This window comes from Lutra lutra, chromosome 4 (assembly GCF_902655055.1).
Source record: "Lutra lutra chromosome 4, mLutLut1.2, whole genome shotgun sequence".
NCBI classification, from domain to species: domain Eukaryota; kingdom Metazoa; phylum Chordata; class Mammalia; order Carnivora; family Mustelidae; genus Lutra; species Lutra lutra.
In genome coordinates, this window is record NC_062281.1 from 164,526,476 (window position 1) to 164,542,089 (window position 15,614).

Consider the following 15,614-nt stretch of genomic DNA (forward strand, 5'->3'; position numbering starts at 1 on the left):
AGTACGGCCACCTGCTGGCCCACTCTCACCGCAGCCCGCACAGCCTCAGGCCCCGCATGGAACCCCAGGCGCCGCAGACTTGTCTGTAGAGCGGGGACCCCAGTGCTCACTCGGCGCCCCTTCTGGGTGGATTCAGGACCTGAGGCGACGGCCCTCTGTCAGCGGGAATGCTCTGGATGGAGGGCAGGGATTATGACTAAGCCCTCTCCGGCAGCCCCGGCCGGTCAGCAGTGCACTGGCATTTCGCCCCCTGTGTCGGTCCCGCTCCACTGTCCGGCCTTGGAGGCCCCAGGCCCCAGGAGAGCACACACCTCTGGGAGACAGACCACAAGTGAAGGTTCTGCCCCTCTGGCCACAAGCCCATCTCCCCTCCCGGGCTCGCGATGCTGTATGGTGCCGAGTTCGGGAACCTGCACTCTGGGCCCTCCTCTGTTCAGCTGGCCAGTGGCAGTTGACAGAGCCCCAGCTCAGGGCCCAGGGCTGGGAGCACGGGAGCAGACAGAGCAAGTCCCTGCGGTCCCACAGCTGCTGTTTCAGTGGGGAAGACAAGTAACACACGTGTGTGTGCGTGTGAGTGTGCATGCTTGCATGTGTGTGTAAGCCTTAGAGGTGGAGAAGGAAGCCAGTCAGGCCCCGAGGAGGGCCCAGCAGCAGGAAGGCCAACGGGGCACAGAGTGGGCAAGAAGGGGGACAGCCAGGGCAGGTGTGGTCTCGGGGGCCTCGTCAGTCACCGTGGGCATGTGGGCTCTGTGTCCCTGTGCCAGGAGTGGAGGAGTGACAGCCTCAGAGAAGGGGCTTTAGGGCAAGGACCAGCTGAGGAGAGGGGAGAGGCGGCTGCAGTCCCCAGTGGGCGGGGAAGGCGGCGTGGAACAGGGTGCCGGCAGGAGCAGTGGTGGAGTCCATTTCTGAGGTAGAGCCCACAGGAGTTGCTGATGGGTCAGGTGGTGTGAGAGAAAGGAGCATCAGGAAGGCTTCCAGCCTCAGCAGTGGGGAGAATGGAGTCACCTGCCCTCTGGCAGAGGGGCCGTGGGGGGATGGCACCGGGCATGGACGCTGGGACTCCAGTACCATGTGTGTCGTGCTTGAGTCCCAGGAGCCCGTTAGGCCTCCAAGCAGAAATGTCAGCTACACAGTCTGATGTGTGGATCGGGAGTTCAGGGGGAAGAGGAGGGGAGCCATCATTCTGGGAGTCGTCACTGGCGTGGATGGTGTTCAGAGCTAGGAGACTGGGGTCTGTGTGGACAGGAAGAGGCAGAAAACCAAGTCTGCTGGAGGCAAGGAGGCTGGGGACTGGAGGGGGCCCAACGGAGGACAGGGGCCAGCTGTAAGCAGGGGACCCAGAGTCTTGGCGGCTGATGGCAGCAGCTCACGGAGGACTGGGGAGCAAGAGGTCAGTGCTGCTGAGCCTGAACCAAGGACAACTGAGGAGCTGCTTGGGACCTGGTGACATGGAGATCCGTGAGAGCTTTGGCAAGAGATGCTCTGGAGGGGCTGCATGGACGGAAAGTGGCTGGAGGAGAGTGAAGTGGTGATGGCGGGGTAGACGGCTCATCTCAGGAGCTCAGCCCTACGTGGGGACAGAAGGACAAGCTGGAGGGACATGCGAAGGGGAGGAGCAGCCGTTCTGAAGCTGGGAGACAGTAGCACATGTGAGCACGTTCAAGGGCGGGACCCCATAGGCACAGTCACTCCTCTGCTAGTCACCTGCGATCATGTCCTACTTGGTGACGCACTCGCCACAGGGAGAAAGGATGCACTGATGGGAAGAGCTTAAGCTTTGCCCCCGGGCTGAGCTGGGAGAAGCTCACTTCCGCCCTTGGAGTCATGTGAGGTTGGAGTGCGTGTCCCCCTCAGTAACATGGGAGATACTCCACAGAACAGAAAACTCCATCAGCCTGATTCTGGTCCAACAGAAGTTTCCACATCAAGGCAGATGACCTTTACTATTTCAATGTATGCTAACCACACAGAGCCAGCCCACTGTCTCTGCTTAATTCATGAAAGGCCAAAAGTTCTCAGTGTCCACAGGACTGGGGATACGTGTGTGTAAGGCGGGTGGGCTACAGGTCCAGGCAGATAGCAGGGCTCTCCACAGGGGTGCCAAAGCAGCCTGTGCCCAGGGTTGTTTGGGGTGAAGGGAGCACCCCAGCAGCCACACAGGTTGCACAGATCCTGCCCCACCCCTACCCTGGGTGACACGTGTGGGATCCCCCAAATGAGGCTGGGGTCTGGAGGTGCTTGCAGTCCCGGGGAAGGGAGCAAACACCATACCAAATGCTATGAGTGGAGGGAGGTGCAGAGCATTACAACACCGGGCGCTTGGCCCCGCAGGGACACCGCTGGTGGCCTGAGGCAAGTCCCCTCCATTCCACGGGGGAGTGAGTCTGAGTTGCCGGGGGAGTAAGAGCAGCACCACCTCCTGAGCCCCCAGCATTTCAGGGGGTGCCTGCCGAGCGTGCTGGATAAAAACCATCTGAATCAGACCCTCCCAATGGGCAGAGGGAGGCGGCCAAGGAAACCGCTCCAGTATGTCGCTGGAAGGGAGGCAGAAACACAGAATCCCCAAACCAGTCAATGATCAACACATAGCAGCAGAGCCTGGCTCTCTGCCAGGCACCACTGGGCACGAGGGGGCAGTGGGTCTCCAGCCACAGGCCGCGCTCACACCCAGGATGAGAGGGCACTGGGTCTCATGCAGGAGGGAGGCCTTTGGGAAGAGCTTTCATTAGCCGGCCTCATTTCTCCAGGCACAGTATGTTTTCCAAAAGCGCTTTCACCCATTATTTGATCCCTGTAACTCCCTCATGACCCAGACAGGGCCAGTGCCATTATCCCTATTTTATCTCAGAGAGGCTAAGGGACTTGCCCAATGTCACATAGGTTTTTGGTGGCAGAGGTAGAGCTAAGCTTCTTGTCACATACATGAAGCCACTTGTTAGGAAGCGTGGCACCCAGGGCGGTTTCTAGTCAGCTCCAAACAGAGGCTGGGCCAGGACCCTGAACCATCCCACTCTCCCCGCATGCCTGGGAGTCACTGGACTGCAAGGGACCATGGGGGCAGAGGTAGGGAACTCCCCCCAGTACTGCGATCTGTGGATCTGAAAGGATTTGGAACCTTGGTGAGGGAAGGCCCTCAGGGTAGGAGAGGATATTCTGACAGAACAGACTGGAAACCTCAAATAGCAAAGAGGAGGGTTACCCAGAAGAGCTTCAGAGGAGACGAGAGCCTCATTCTGGACCACAGAGTGGCTCTGGGGCCCCAGTGCAAGGGAGGGAGGCCCTGGACAGAGGGGCATGCAGGCATCCTGACATCTCTACGGCCTCAGCACCCCTAGACTTCGCTCCTGGGGGCAACTGTGTGACCCTAAGTGGTTCGCTTCCCTTCTTTGGCTCTCAGCCCCCTCATTCGTCAGAGTCCTCCTCAGAAAGCAGGGTGTGGCACTAGCGCACTGATCTGCTGCATTCTGGACCCACATAGGTCCCCTCTTGGCCTGCCCAGTGCCAACGGCTGCCTTGAGGACCACACAGCTCATGCGCAGAAACTATGCTCACTGTGTCCCCAGGCGTCCTGCTCTGGGCTCTGGCCAAGTCCTGTTTCCCCTGATCGCACGGTCTCCAAACTGCCTGTGGTAGAAGAGGGATCCCAACTCAGGACTGACTTCTCTACTCTTCTAGGCCCCCTTTGAATTCGGGGACCCTTGGTCCATCCCAGGAAGCCGGTCTGTGCGTCCGTGGGTCCACGTGGCTCTGGCCTTCTCAGAGCAGACGGGACCCAGCGTTGGCCCCGTGTGCAGAACTGCAAGCCACACAGCGCCCACCCCTGCCCCCCAGCTGCTGGAGCTGCAGGCCATACCAGGGGCCCACGCCCTGGGCGGATGCACAGGGCAGCCATTGTCTGCGCAGTGCCTGGCACCCTCTCGTTTGCATAGCCATGTGAAGAATGTGAGGAAGCAGGCTGGGGACGAGTCCCTGCAGAGGGCACCCCCTCCACCGCCCTGCTGCTGCGGGGGAAGAAGCCTATGGGGGAGCCTGGGGGGTCAGCAGCCAGACCCTGCTTTCCCCCAGTGCGGTCCAGGAAAGGCAGGTGGGCCGCTGGGGACAGAGGGGGCAGCCTGGGGCTGGCAGGAGTCAGAGCAGGATTGTGACATTCCCCTTGCACCCACGCCCGCTGGAGCCCAGGGGGCCAAACTGAACGTGAGGGGATTGCTAATGAGCTAGAGGAGAGTTAAATATTCCCCCGCTCCAAAGGGCTGAGCTGGGATGGGAGAGAGAAGGGGGAGGCCACTAGGAGGGGCAGCCTGAACCCCAGGAATGTGCAGAGGCCACAGCTCCTGGCTCCCTGTCAGGCTGTTCTGGAGCAGGGGAGGGGGAAGGTGTGCCTCCAGCCCCAGCAGGAGCTGCTAAGCAGCCAGCCAGCAAAAGGATTAGTGGGGTTGAACAGTCTGCCTTCCCTCAGGCTGATGCCAGATGGTCAGCGCTATCTCCCACCTCCCTGGCCGGGACCCTTGCTGGCTGGCCACCAGGTCTGACCCAGCCTTGATGGGGTCCCTCTTCTGCCCCACTCAGATCTCAAACAGACCCCATAAGTGCATATTCCCTGGCCTGGCCTCCCCTGCTTTTGATACCTATGGTCCCCCAAAACCTGGGATCCCACCTCCCTAACATCCAGCCCTGTCTTTCCACCTTTGGCCTCAGAGTCCTCTCCAAAAAGTTCTCCCTGATGTCTAACTCTAGTCTTACCTGCTGCAAAGTAGAATTCCATTTCTGTCCTACAGTCAGAGGACTGAAAACCCCAAGGGTCAGGTCAGCCATGCAATAGCAAAATCCATCATCTTGGGGCTGGTGCTTGGGCAGGAACTAGAACTTGCATGGTTCCTAAAGGGGGTTCCCAAGCAGGAAGGCCCTGAGGGCAAGCAGGGTCACCCCTCCCAGGCCCTCCCCTCTCTATCCCTGGGAGGTGGGGCAAGGGCACCCACCTGGGCCATGGCCCCGCCCCCCGCCCCCAGAGGGCTGGCGGGAGCTCAGCTGGGGACCCTGTCCTGGCTTTGGCAGCTGCTGTGGGCGGGCCCCTGGCCTTTCCAGCCCCTGGGCCTCCCCCTGCATTCTAGAGCCCAGAGCCGCTGCCTTTGGCTCCGCTGCTCCTGCTGGGCTAACACCTCTCCTTCTCAGCCTCTGGCCACTCGCTGCTCCCCCGCCCTCCACCCAGCAGCTCCTTTCACCTGGCCATGACCCCAGCCCCCTCAGGGACCCTGGCCCAGCCCTGAGCCCTGGAACCTCCAGCCCCCTCCCCTGGGCCATGGCCAACTCAGGCCTCCAGCTCCTGGGCTACTTCCTGGCCCTGGGTGGCTGGGTGGGCATCATCGCCAGCACAGCCCTCCCGCAGTGGAAGCAGTCCTCCTACGCGGGTGACGCCATCATCACGGCCGTGGGCCTCTACGAAGGGCTCTGGATGTCCTGCGCCTCCCAGAGCACCGGGCAGGTGCAGTGCAAGCTCTATGACTCCCTGCTCGCCCTGGAAGGTAGGCCTCCCTCCAGCTGGGTTGGGAAGGTGGGATGCTGGGGAAGGGGAGGTCCAGAGCAAGCTCGCCCACAGGCTGCCGCCTGCATGGGGCTCCATTCTCCACCCACTGCCCCCATGTGCTTTTGAAAACCCGGGCCAGCCTGGTGCTCCGTAGAGGGCAGGTACTCCAGGCTCCAGCCACCATGGGCCCAGATCCCAGCTCTGTCACTGTCACCTTTAAGGAGTCGCCAAGCCTCTCTGTGTTCTAATGTCCTCATCTGTAGAGGGGAGCACTAAGACGTCACAGGACTGTGGAGGGTTAGAGGAGATAGATGAGTGCCCGAGTGCCTGGCACTCAGGCTCCCCTCCACCTCCCCCCACATGCTCTGTCTGCAGACACACTGTGACACACACCTTCATGCCAGGCCTGCCATCTGAACAAGCATGCTCCATTTGGGTGTGCCAACACACACGCACACACACGCGCGCCTATGCCCACAGGTTCTTGGGTACATAGGTCCCTCTCCTTCTGGGGTGTGCATTTGAACTTGACAAGCTGGCTTACAAACAGGCCCGACTGCAGCCCCAGCTCCGGCTCTGGGCTGACCCACCCACCCTCTGCCCAGGGCGGCGCAGGCCTGAGCCGGGCAGTTATCACAAGACACCCATCCAGGCGGGTCACCTGGTCTCCTTCAGGGTGGCCCGCAGCCCAGGACTGAACTGCGCACGGGTGTCCAGCTGCCGTGGGTGACTCAGAGGGCAGAGGGGAAGGTGACCAGGAGCCAGAATGGCTGATGGGGAAAATGTCCCTTTCCGAGAGCCGGCTTGGGGCTGAGATGGGCCTTAGACGCCCTCACTCCCTCCTGCTGAATCTGCCCCATTGCTTGGGAGGCCAGGCCCCCAAAGGGAGTCTCACCGCCAGGGAGCAGCAGAGGAGAGAAGTCCTCCAAGTACCCTGGCATGGCACACAACACCTGAAGGAACCTGCAGTGGGAGTGAGAGACGGGGAGGCAGGGGTGGGGGGTGTAGAGGGGAAGCTCAGGCGCACAGCCTGTCTGCAGGGGCCCCTCACACCTGCTGCAGGTGCTCCCGGGAGGCGCTTCTGGCCCCTGCCCCAGCCCCTTCCCTGCCAGGCTGCTCCTACCCGCCCGCTTCTCCCGGTGCCTGCTCAGTCCCCCTGCTCTGCCCAGGTCACATCCAGTCAGCGCGGGCCCTGATGGTGGTGGCCGTGCTTCTGGGCTTTGTGGCCATGGTCCTCAGTGTGGTCGGCATGAAGTGCACTCGGGTTGGAGACAGCAACCCCATCACCAAGGGCCGCATCGCCATCTCTGGGGGTGTCCTCTTCCTCCTGGCAGGTCAGTGTCCCTGGCTCCCTGTCCGCCATCTCAGTCATGGCAGGTGGCCCCGCTCTGGGGGGCCGGCCGGGGGCCAGAGCAGAGCTGAGCGCTCCCTCCTCCATCCTTAGGCCTCTGCACTTTGACAGCCGTCTCGTGGTATGCCACCCTAGTGACCCAGGAATTCTTCAACCCCAGCACACCTGTCAATGCCAGGTGAGTGCCGGGGTGTGGCCTGGACCAGGAAAGGAGCTGGGCCTCCCCTCCGCTGCCTTTGTTTAGCAGGACACATGGGTGGGAAAAATGGGGGCAGGGGGAGCCACGGGTGCTGTCGGTGAGAAGGTCTCTGGAGTGGGGGGCTAGGCAGGGTGTGGCTGAATCCTCTGAGGGGGTGAGAGTCTTGTGGGAAACACCGCAGGAGCTCAGCAACCTGGATCTGCGTTGAAATCCCAGCTCTGTGCATGCTGGTTGTGTGAAGGGCGAGTCCCTGTCCAAAGGAGGAGCTGGGTCCCAAGGGCTCGGGGAGATGTTGCAGGGAGGACTCAGCACAAGGCCGGGCCCCTGAGAGCACTCAGTGAACCCCTTGCTGTGACTCCTACTCAAGGCGGCAGGTGTCCTGGGCTGGGAGATGGCGATTGGACAAGTGGTCAGGGCAGATGTGGGGGGCCTTACAGCCAGAGGAAGATTTGCTTCCCCATCCTGGGTGGAAGGCAGCCAACAATCCAGGCTCTGGCACGCAGCACGGTGGGGGGAGGATATGACCAGGAAGGGGCAAAAGGTCTGGAGCAGGGCTTGGGGCCCCAAGGCTAGCAGTGCAGAGTAGGCTCCGGGACATTTAGGAGCTAGAATGGCCAGGACTAGGAAGGCTAAGGGCAGGAGGGCGGAATAGGGGGCTCTGTGAAGAGCCTGGACCCACCAGGCTCCACCCCCACCTCTCAGCTGTGCCAGAGCAGAAACTGGGACGGTCTCAACCCCAGACATCCCAACAGACCTGGGGCCCTGGGCCTGAGGGAGAATGAGAAAAGATACCCAAGCTACTGCAATCAGGAGGGCTGCCTGGAGAAGGCAGAAGTGTGGCAGGGGAAGAAAAGGAGCCCACAGGTATGGTGATCACTCCCTGAGGTGGGCAGCTGTAGCCACAAAGATCTCTAACCAAGAGGCAGCTCAACTCAGAAACAGACTCCGTGCAGGCACCCCTCCCTACTCCTCCAGCACTCCCCAAGGCACCTGGTATGCAGGCCCCGTGCTGGGTCCTGGGGAAGTGGAAATCTGGTGCTGTCCGCCCTCCAGGCACTCCCAAGGGAGCCAGGCTGAAGCCAGGAGCTGAAGGCCACCCAGGAGGCATCAGCAGGAGGCACAGCAGGAGGGGTCAGGGAGAGCCCCTGGGAGGAGGGGGCCATTGAAGCGGGCCCTGAAGTCAGAGGAGCATAGGAGGCGCAGAAAGGGGGACTTTCCAGGAGGGGGCGCCTCCAGCAAAGGCATGGAGGCAGGGAGCCAGGGGCGGGGCGGGGGGCGGGGGTGATGGTGGTGCCCAAAGCCGAGTGGGAGTAGGGGCTGCCGCCCGCTCGCCGCAACACAAGGAGGGGAGCCCTGAGTGCCAGGGGAAGGGCCCGTGTGCCCCGGGAAGACAGCGGGAAGCCTGGGCTGGGCGTTCTGTGGGCTGGAGGGGCACCGAGAGCAAGATGGCAGGAATTGCCCTGCTCCTTCCCACGGGATTCGGCAGCCCTCCTGGACCACCACCTCTGGCTGGGGGGCAGTGGGGTGGGGGGGAGGGGGAGGTAGGGGCCCAAATCTGCACCGAGCAGACCCACACTGGGCCCGGGTCCCCGTGGGTGGTGGAGGTGTGCCGGCTGGAGGTCGGGAGGAGCAATGGGCACGCCCCAGAACTTCTCTGGAGAGACTGAGGAGGCTTGGGAGGCCCCCGGTCTCAGCCCCCCCCTACTCTACACGACCCCTGCCCCCACGTGGGGATCGTTGCGGTGGGGAAGGCTTGCAGCCACCCCTGATGCCATCCTCCCTACCCCTTGCAGGTACGAGTTTGGTTCAGCCCTGTTCGTGGGCTGGGCGTCCGCCGGCCTGGCCATGCTGGGGGGCTCCTTCCTGTGCTGCACGTGCCCAGAGCCTGAGAGGTCCAGCAGCAGCCCGCAGCCTTACCGGCCCGGCCCCTCGGCTGCAGCCCGAGAGTACGTCTGAGCCCTGTCCCCGCTGGCACCTGCGGCACCTGCAGCACCCCAGGCAGAGCCAGTAGGGGCATAGCCCTGCGAGGACTCTGAGCAGCTTGTCCCCACACAAGCACCCACCCTGCGCTCTGAGACTAGACCCAGACACTCAGAGGGAGGCTGGAGGCAGGCCGAGCCTGCAGGTGCACACTTGTGTCCCGGTCTGGGCATGGACCCATCTGCACAGCTCATGGGCACCAGCCCGTTTCCTGTCCAGGCGCCGTCACCTTCCCCCGGCGGCTTATTTACTCCCTGCAGGGCGACACAGGTGTCTGCTCTGTGCTGGGCCCTGGGGACACAGCCACAAAGATGGCTGTTGGTGCCCCATGCCCTGGGATGGCCAAAGCCTTTCCCCTCTGCAGGCCGACAGGCTCCTCACAGCAAGCCCAGGCAGGGGCCAGTGTGCGGGGATGAACATCCCCCTCACACACCAGGAAACAGGTTTGGGGGGACCGAGAGGCTTGGCCTCACTGTTCCTGAGTTCAGGTCTCAGGCTTTTCGTGGACACCACCCCGCATGGCTAGGCCAGCCTGCCCCCGCCAGGAACGGACCCCAAGAAGGGCCACTGTGGGCTCCCGGGGCCGACTGCGCTGGTCAGTCCCTGCGTCCGGGCCTGTACCCTGCAGCCCCCACCCCACCCCACTGCTCACCCCACTAACCAGCTCTCCTCTCTTTTGACTTTCAGACCAGTTGTTAAGTTGTCCGCCTCCACCAAGGGCCCCCTGGGTGTGTAATGTCCGGGTCCCCAACCTGACTCTGTCCCCCTGCCACACCTAGACCGTGTGTTTGGTATTTTTTGGAAAGAGAAGTGGACATCAGCCCTGAGTGTGGTGTCATTTGATGTGTCCCTGGTATGACTACAGTGGGTCCTGGCTCGGAGAGGTCAGAGCTGGTCCCTGGGGTCTTCAGGCGTCAAGATGGGGAAACAGACCTGCACGGTGAGTCACACCCACATCCAGGGCCAATCGAGGTTCCAGAAACTTCCCTAGCCTGACTCTTACCTCAGAGCTGGGGTGAGGGGACCCTGGAGGAGTTCACTACATGGAGAAGGACCTTAGGACCTTCCAGCCACCAAGACTGTCCCGTACAAGGTTGCAAGCCCCCTAATGCTGCCCCTTCTTCCACACCCACCCTTCCTCCTCTCCAGTCTGCCGAGCTCCCCCTTCCTCCCTGCCCTGGATCTAGAGTAGAGAGAGGGGTGGCCTCAGGCTGTGGCCAGAGCCCCACCCTAGGCAGAAGACTGTGGTCCAAACTGAAGGGGCTTTCTGTCTTGAAGTACAGATACCACCTTAGTCCAGAAGAAGAAGACATCCTCAGAGAGACGGAAGGAAAATTAACCTAGATCAGCACCTTTCCTCATGCTCCGGCCTCGCCCACCCCATGGGTCTCTGGCCCCTGACTGCCCTGTGTCTCTCATCTGGAAGGAGCCTACCGTAACTGTCCCCGCCTTCCTCAGGCCCTCCTCAGCCAGCTCTGGCTGGCTGGCTGGCTTCCTCCAACACCTGTCTTGGGACCCCAGCTCTCACCAGCTCACTGAATCCCAAGGAGGCAGCTGGGCCTTCCCCGCCCCCCAGCATGGCTGGAGGGAGGTGCAGTCAGATAGGATGACTGTCCCGAAAGCTCCCTGGGAGGTCGGGGATGGGAGGAGGGGAGCGAGCTACGGAGCAGCTGTGGGATTATGGGCTCGGGGCCCCGGCCTGGCAGCTGCTGCACAGCCACGGGGCACCTCAGGGGTGGCCGTGTCCTGTGGCCGGGCCAGCCGCTGGCTCCGGGGGTGGGACCCGCATGGGTTTCCCGGAGCCCTGCCCCTCGAGCTCTGAGTGAGGACTACAGAGGAGTCTCTGTGGGGGCCAGAAGCTGTGATGCTGTGGTTCTTGCCCCTAGGTGAGCTTTCAGATCACCCGAGGAGCTGGGCCCAGGCTCCACATCCCGACTGAACGCGCCTGGGGCCGACCCCGCCCCAGCTCAGGCCCTTCCTGAAGGACTGCGGTGTGTGGGCACCTCTGTGAGGCCTGCAGCTGGGGGCTGTCTGGCCCGCATTCCTTGCCACTCTGCAGGGGTCTGGGAGGGAAGAAGGTAACTTCCTGAAGAGGTGAGCCTCGGAAAGAGCAGGGGAGGCCCGTCTTCCTCTGCTTTTCCTGAGAGCAGGCTGCTCCATGAGGTTCCCACTTTCTCCCAGTACATAGCCACCTTTTTGCCAAAACAATTTTGAGGTTGACTTCTGTCACATACAGCCAGAAGAGCCCCACCAAATTTGCAACCCGGAAATTGAGAGTCTGGGTGAGGGCTCCTGTCACAGGCACCAGCTGAGCAGGCTGGTGGGGTGGGGGTGGGGGGATGTGGGGCCCAGAGCCTGGACCTCTGCCGGTCCCCCAGGACCTCCCTCCTGTCCTCAGCTGGGGATTTGGCCAACCTTGCAGTATGGCCACAAAGCAGTTGGCCAGAACAACGTGTATTCTCTGGACGTTCAGGGTCCACCAGAGGCTTGGGACTTGGGAACGCTTTGGGATAGAATATGCTGGCTGTCCCCCATGGGTTTCAGGGACAGACTGCAAGAGAGAAGAGCTCTGTGCCAGTGGGTGGGTCTGACGGCTGCAGGAACAAGCTTCCCTCTCGTCCTTCGTGGAGGGATGCCCTTTCTGCCTCTAACCAGGGCCCGGAGAGGGGCAGAGTGAGGTCACCGCATACAGCCCCGCACACTAACAGCATAGCAGGAGGCTGGCCGTGGGAAGATGTCCAGGAGAAAATTAGAGGAGTTCAAGGCTGGAAGAGTTTGGGAAGCCTGATCCCCCAGGCCTCTCTTGAAACAACTGTTTTCAAATACCTACATCAAGGTCACCTGGGCTGCCAGGGTGAGGCGGGGCCAACTTTCCGGGCCTCCTGACCATCGCTGCTGTTTACTGTCCCAGTCTCAGGGCTAGAGGACAGGGCAGAGACCCAGGAAGGGGGTCAAAGGGCACAATCCTCAAGCTTTTGCTGATGTTTATTAACAGAGTTCTCCCAAGAATGAAACTGGCCGGCCATAAAACACAGTTTGGGAAGGAAAATACCTGCGTTCTCAGCCAGTGAGGAAAAGCATAGCGTAGAAGTAGCTGTGCATACAGAAGGAGCTCCGCAACAGGAGGTGTTCCTCAGAGGACGCGAGCTTGGGGCTGGGGAGGCAGGGACCGGGGACCCATCCAGTGCCTGCCTCTGGGAATATGGATTGCACTGAGTAGTGCATGGTGTCCAGGAGTTACGTTTTTGTGTTGTATGTATTGTTAATTCTGTGTGATAATGACTCTGTGGTTTGCTTGTTTGTTTGTTTGTTTGTTTGTTTTTAATCCCTGTTAGAGGAGCACACTGAAATGATAGAAGGCTGGATTTGCTTTAAAATGCTCTAAGAGGGGTGCCTGAGTGGCTCAGTGGGTTAAGCCTCTGCCTTCGGGGGCACCCGGGTGGCTCAGTTGGTTAAGCGGCTGCCTTCAGCTCGGGTCATGATTCCAGGGTCCTGGGATCGAGCCCCGCATCAGGCTCCCTGCTCAACAGAGAGCCTGCTTCCCTCTCTCCCCCTCTCCCTGCCACTCTGCTTACTTATGCTCTCTCTCTAGCTCTCTGTCAAATAAACAAATAAAAAAAAATTTTTTTTTTAAATGAAAAAGAAAAAAGCCTCTGCCTTCGGCTCAGGTCATGATCTCAGGGTCCTGGGATCAAGCCCCGCATCGGGCACTCTGTTCAGTAGGGAGCCTGCTTCCCACTCTCCCTTTGTCTGCCTCTCTGCCTACTTGTGATCTCTCTGTCAGATAAGTAAATAAAATATTTAAAAATAAATAAAATGTTCTAAGAACAAAATGGTCAGGGACAGGGGAAGTTTGGTAAATGCTAGCAATATGTAGGGGTTCCCTCTGTTCTCTGCGTTTGTGTATAGGTTTGCAAATGAAAAAAAAAAAAGTTAAAAATGCCTGTAAGTTTTGCTGGTCGTGCCATGTAACCACCCCTCACTGACCACTGACTGGGACAGAGGGGATGAGCAATCTAGAGAGTCCTGCTACCTGGAAACTTGGTAGAAACATAGCCTGTCAGCCTCCCCCACCACACCGGGTAACACAGGCTCGACATTTTAAGGAGCTCTCCGGGTGACTGGTGTACACACGAGTTTGGGAAATGCTGATCTAGGCTCAGGCAGGAAGAGCAGTGTGGTGCGTTGTCTTCCTCCATCATTTGAATACTGGATGCAAGGAGGGCAGTTCAATGTATGATTTCGTCTAGAGTTGGCAAGATTACAGGAAGCCATGGCTACACGGGATCCGGGCGAAACTGGAAATGAAGAAAGATAATGCCCAAAGTAGTGCTTCCTGACTATCTCTCCTACTGGGCACAGAAAAATAATATTTGGCTCAATTTATGAGTACATTACAGGCATTTTCTTGACAACGCTCTTGTTCAAAACAACTAAAAATGTTGGGGAGAGGGTTAGGAATTCTTTACAGGAATCAAAGGAAAAGGCTGATACAACGCTCTGAAATCGCCAAGTTAACACCCGAGAAGCACTCCCTTTTGTCTATGAAGACCACGTGGTGACCAGAAAACTGAGTGGCCCGTGGCTGCCCAGGTCGAAGCTGAGTTACATATAAGGGGATTGAACAAATAAGTAAAATATTGAAGATAAAGTTTCCACTGCCAGAGGATAGATTTGCAAAGATGAAATGGGGAAGATTCAAATAAATCCTGGGATGTTGGATTGGAATTGGACGTATGTGGATGAACACCTGGCTTTAAATATATTTAGATGAATATTGAAATAGCTCTAGTTGTGTATGTGTATACATAGGTGTGTGATATACACACGTCCATACATCTAGGAGTTCTGCCTCTTAGAAAAGCCTAGAAGCAATGATAACCCAGTGGCTAGACCCTACCTTGATTTCTGAATACCATTCTCCATTAACAGGTACCAGGGCTCCATGGAGAAATGGCTGATCTGTAGGCTGAAAAGGGAAATAATAAGCCTGGAGCATCTTGATGTTCCAGAAAATAAGAAAGTGGTCAAGGAATAATGGAGACACAGCTAAAGGATACAGAAACCAGATTAAAGAGATTCCCACTCACTTTACTGGGACAATTTGATATCAAAATAAATAATGATAGCCATGGATTCTAACTCAATGAATAAAATAAGAATCTGTTAGTTCATACTGATACAAATAATTAAATAAATGGGGGAGAAAAAAAGCTCTACAGTAAAATGGCAACTAATATAATTTATTAGCTAGTAAGTATAAAATATTTAACCTTACCGTAGTGAAAACACCACAGACATATCTTAATCAAGTGACAAGAGTTAACACCACTGGCAATGGGGCAAGTCAAAATTGTGTGTCCCTTGACATAATACACTGAGAGGAACACAGCATCATTTCTGTGACATTCCTGCAAACATGTACAAACTGAACGACTTATGAAGAGACAAAAAAGTCGAAATGGAGGTTATTCTACAAAGTAACTGCCTGCACTCTTCAAAACTGTCCATGTTATGAAAGGCAAGAAAAGACTGACAAGACTGAAGAGATATTAGAGCTAAATGACATGAGTGATCCTGGATTGGATTCTGGACCTGTAAAAGACGTTCTTGCGACATCTGGTGACAACTCAATAGTCTGTGGTTTCTATGGGTAGTACCGTTTCAAAGTTAATTCCCTGAATTTGATAGTTTCCTTGTAGTCTTAGGATGGTGTCCTTGTATTTTATTTTATAAGATTATATTTATTTATTTGAGAGAGAGAGAGAGAGAGAGAGCATGAGAGGAGAGAGGTCAGCGGGAGAAGCAGATTCCCTGCCGAGCAGGAAGCCCAATGTGGGCTCGATCCCAGGACTCCAGGATCACGACCAGAGCCGAAGGCAGTCGCTTAACCAACTGAGCCTCCCAGGCGCCCCTCCTTGTATTTTAGAAATACACACTGAAGTGCTAAGAGGGTAATGAGGCATCAGAAATAAATATGCATAGATAAACACATGAAAAGTTACAAAAAATATCTGCAGTGTATTAATCGGGCAACGTAAATGACGGGCATACTGGAGTTCTTTGAACCTTGCTTGTACCTTTTCTCTGAAGTTTGAAATTATTTCAAGATAGAGGGTTGTTTTTTTTTTTTTTCAACACGTCTAAGTGAAAGCTGGAACACTGAGACACTGATTTTCTCAGAAGGCACTTGAAACTCCAGACAAACGTAGATGTAGACGCCTCCCAAGATGGTGGTGGAGAGGAAAGCTTTGGACACACCTCTGGTGAACACAAGCAGAAATCTTTATTTCACCATCATATTTAAAAGATGTTTTTGCTAGGTATAGAATTCTGGATTGAGTCTCCTCCTTTGAGAACTTTATAGATGTTATCCTAGTGTCTTTTGGCTTATACAATAATATCTAAATGAAAAGCCTGCTTAACTCTTTTTGTTGTTGTTGTTTTTCCTTTGTTTTCTCTGTTATTTTCCAAATTTTCTCCATCTTTGGTTTTCAGAAGTTTGACTATGAAGTGCCTGGGTATGGGTTTGTTTGTTGTTTTTTCTTCCCCCTTTCTTTCCT

At 57.4% G+C, this 15,614-nt stretch overlaps 1 protein-coding gene and 1 long non-coding RNA gene across 2 annotated transcripts; both read left to right on the forward strand.

Moving 5' to 3' along the window:
• Positions 1-4,980: 4,980 nt before the first annotated feature.
• Positions 4,981-9,898, forward strand: CLDN19 (claudin 19). The gene is made up of 5 exons (XM_047724511.1): positions 4,981-5,519; positions 6,691-6,855; positions 6,966-7,050; positions 8,865-9,017; positions 9,739-9,898. The coding sequence occupies exons 1-5, from the start codon at positions 5,297-5,299 to the stop codon at positions 9,785-9,787; spliced, it is 675 nt and encodes a 224-aa protein (XP_047580467.1). The 5' UTR covers positions 4,981-5,296; the 3' UTR covers positions 9,788-9,898.
• Positions 9,899-10,732: 834 nt separating this feature from the next.
• LOC125099027 (uncharacterized) lies at positions 10,733-14,198 on the forward strand. Its single transcript, XR_007127009.1, has 2 exons — positions 10,733-10,937; positions 13,984-14,198. It is a non-coding gene; the product is annotated as an uncharacterized LOC125099027 (long non-coding RNA).
• Positions 14,199-15,614: the final 1,416 nt, after the last annotated feature.

Bases quoted from the DNA above. Each gene is read 5' to 3' on its own strand.
- CLDN19 (XM_047724511.1), top strand. From the start codon at position 5,297: ATGGCCAACTCAGGCCTCCAGCTCCTGGGCTACTTCCTGGCCCTGGGT. The intron at 6,856-6,965 runs GTCAGTGTCCCT...CTCCATCCTTAG, and splicing joins TGTCCTCTTCCTCCTGGCAG to GCCTCTGCACTTTGACAGCC. The intron at 7,051-8,864 runs GTGAGTGCCGGG...TACCCCTTGCAG, and splicing joins AGCACACCTGTCAATGCCAG to GTACGAGTTTGGTTCAGCCC.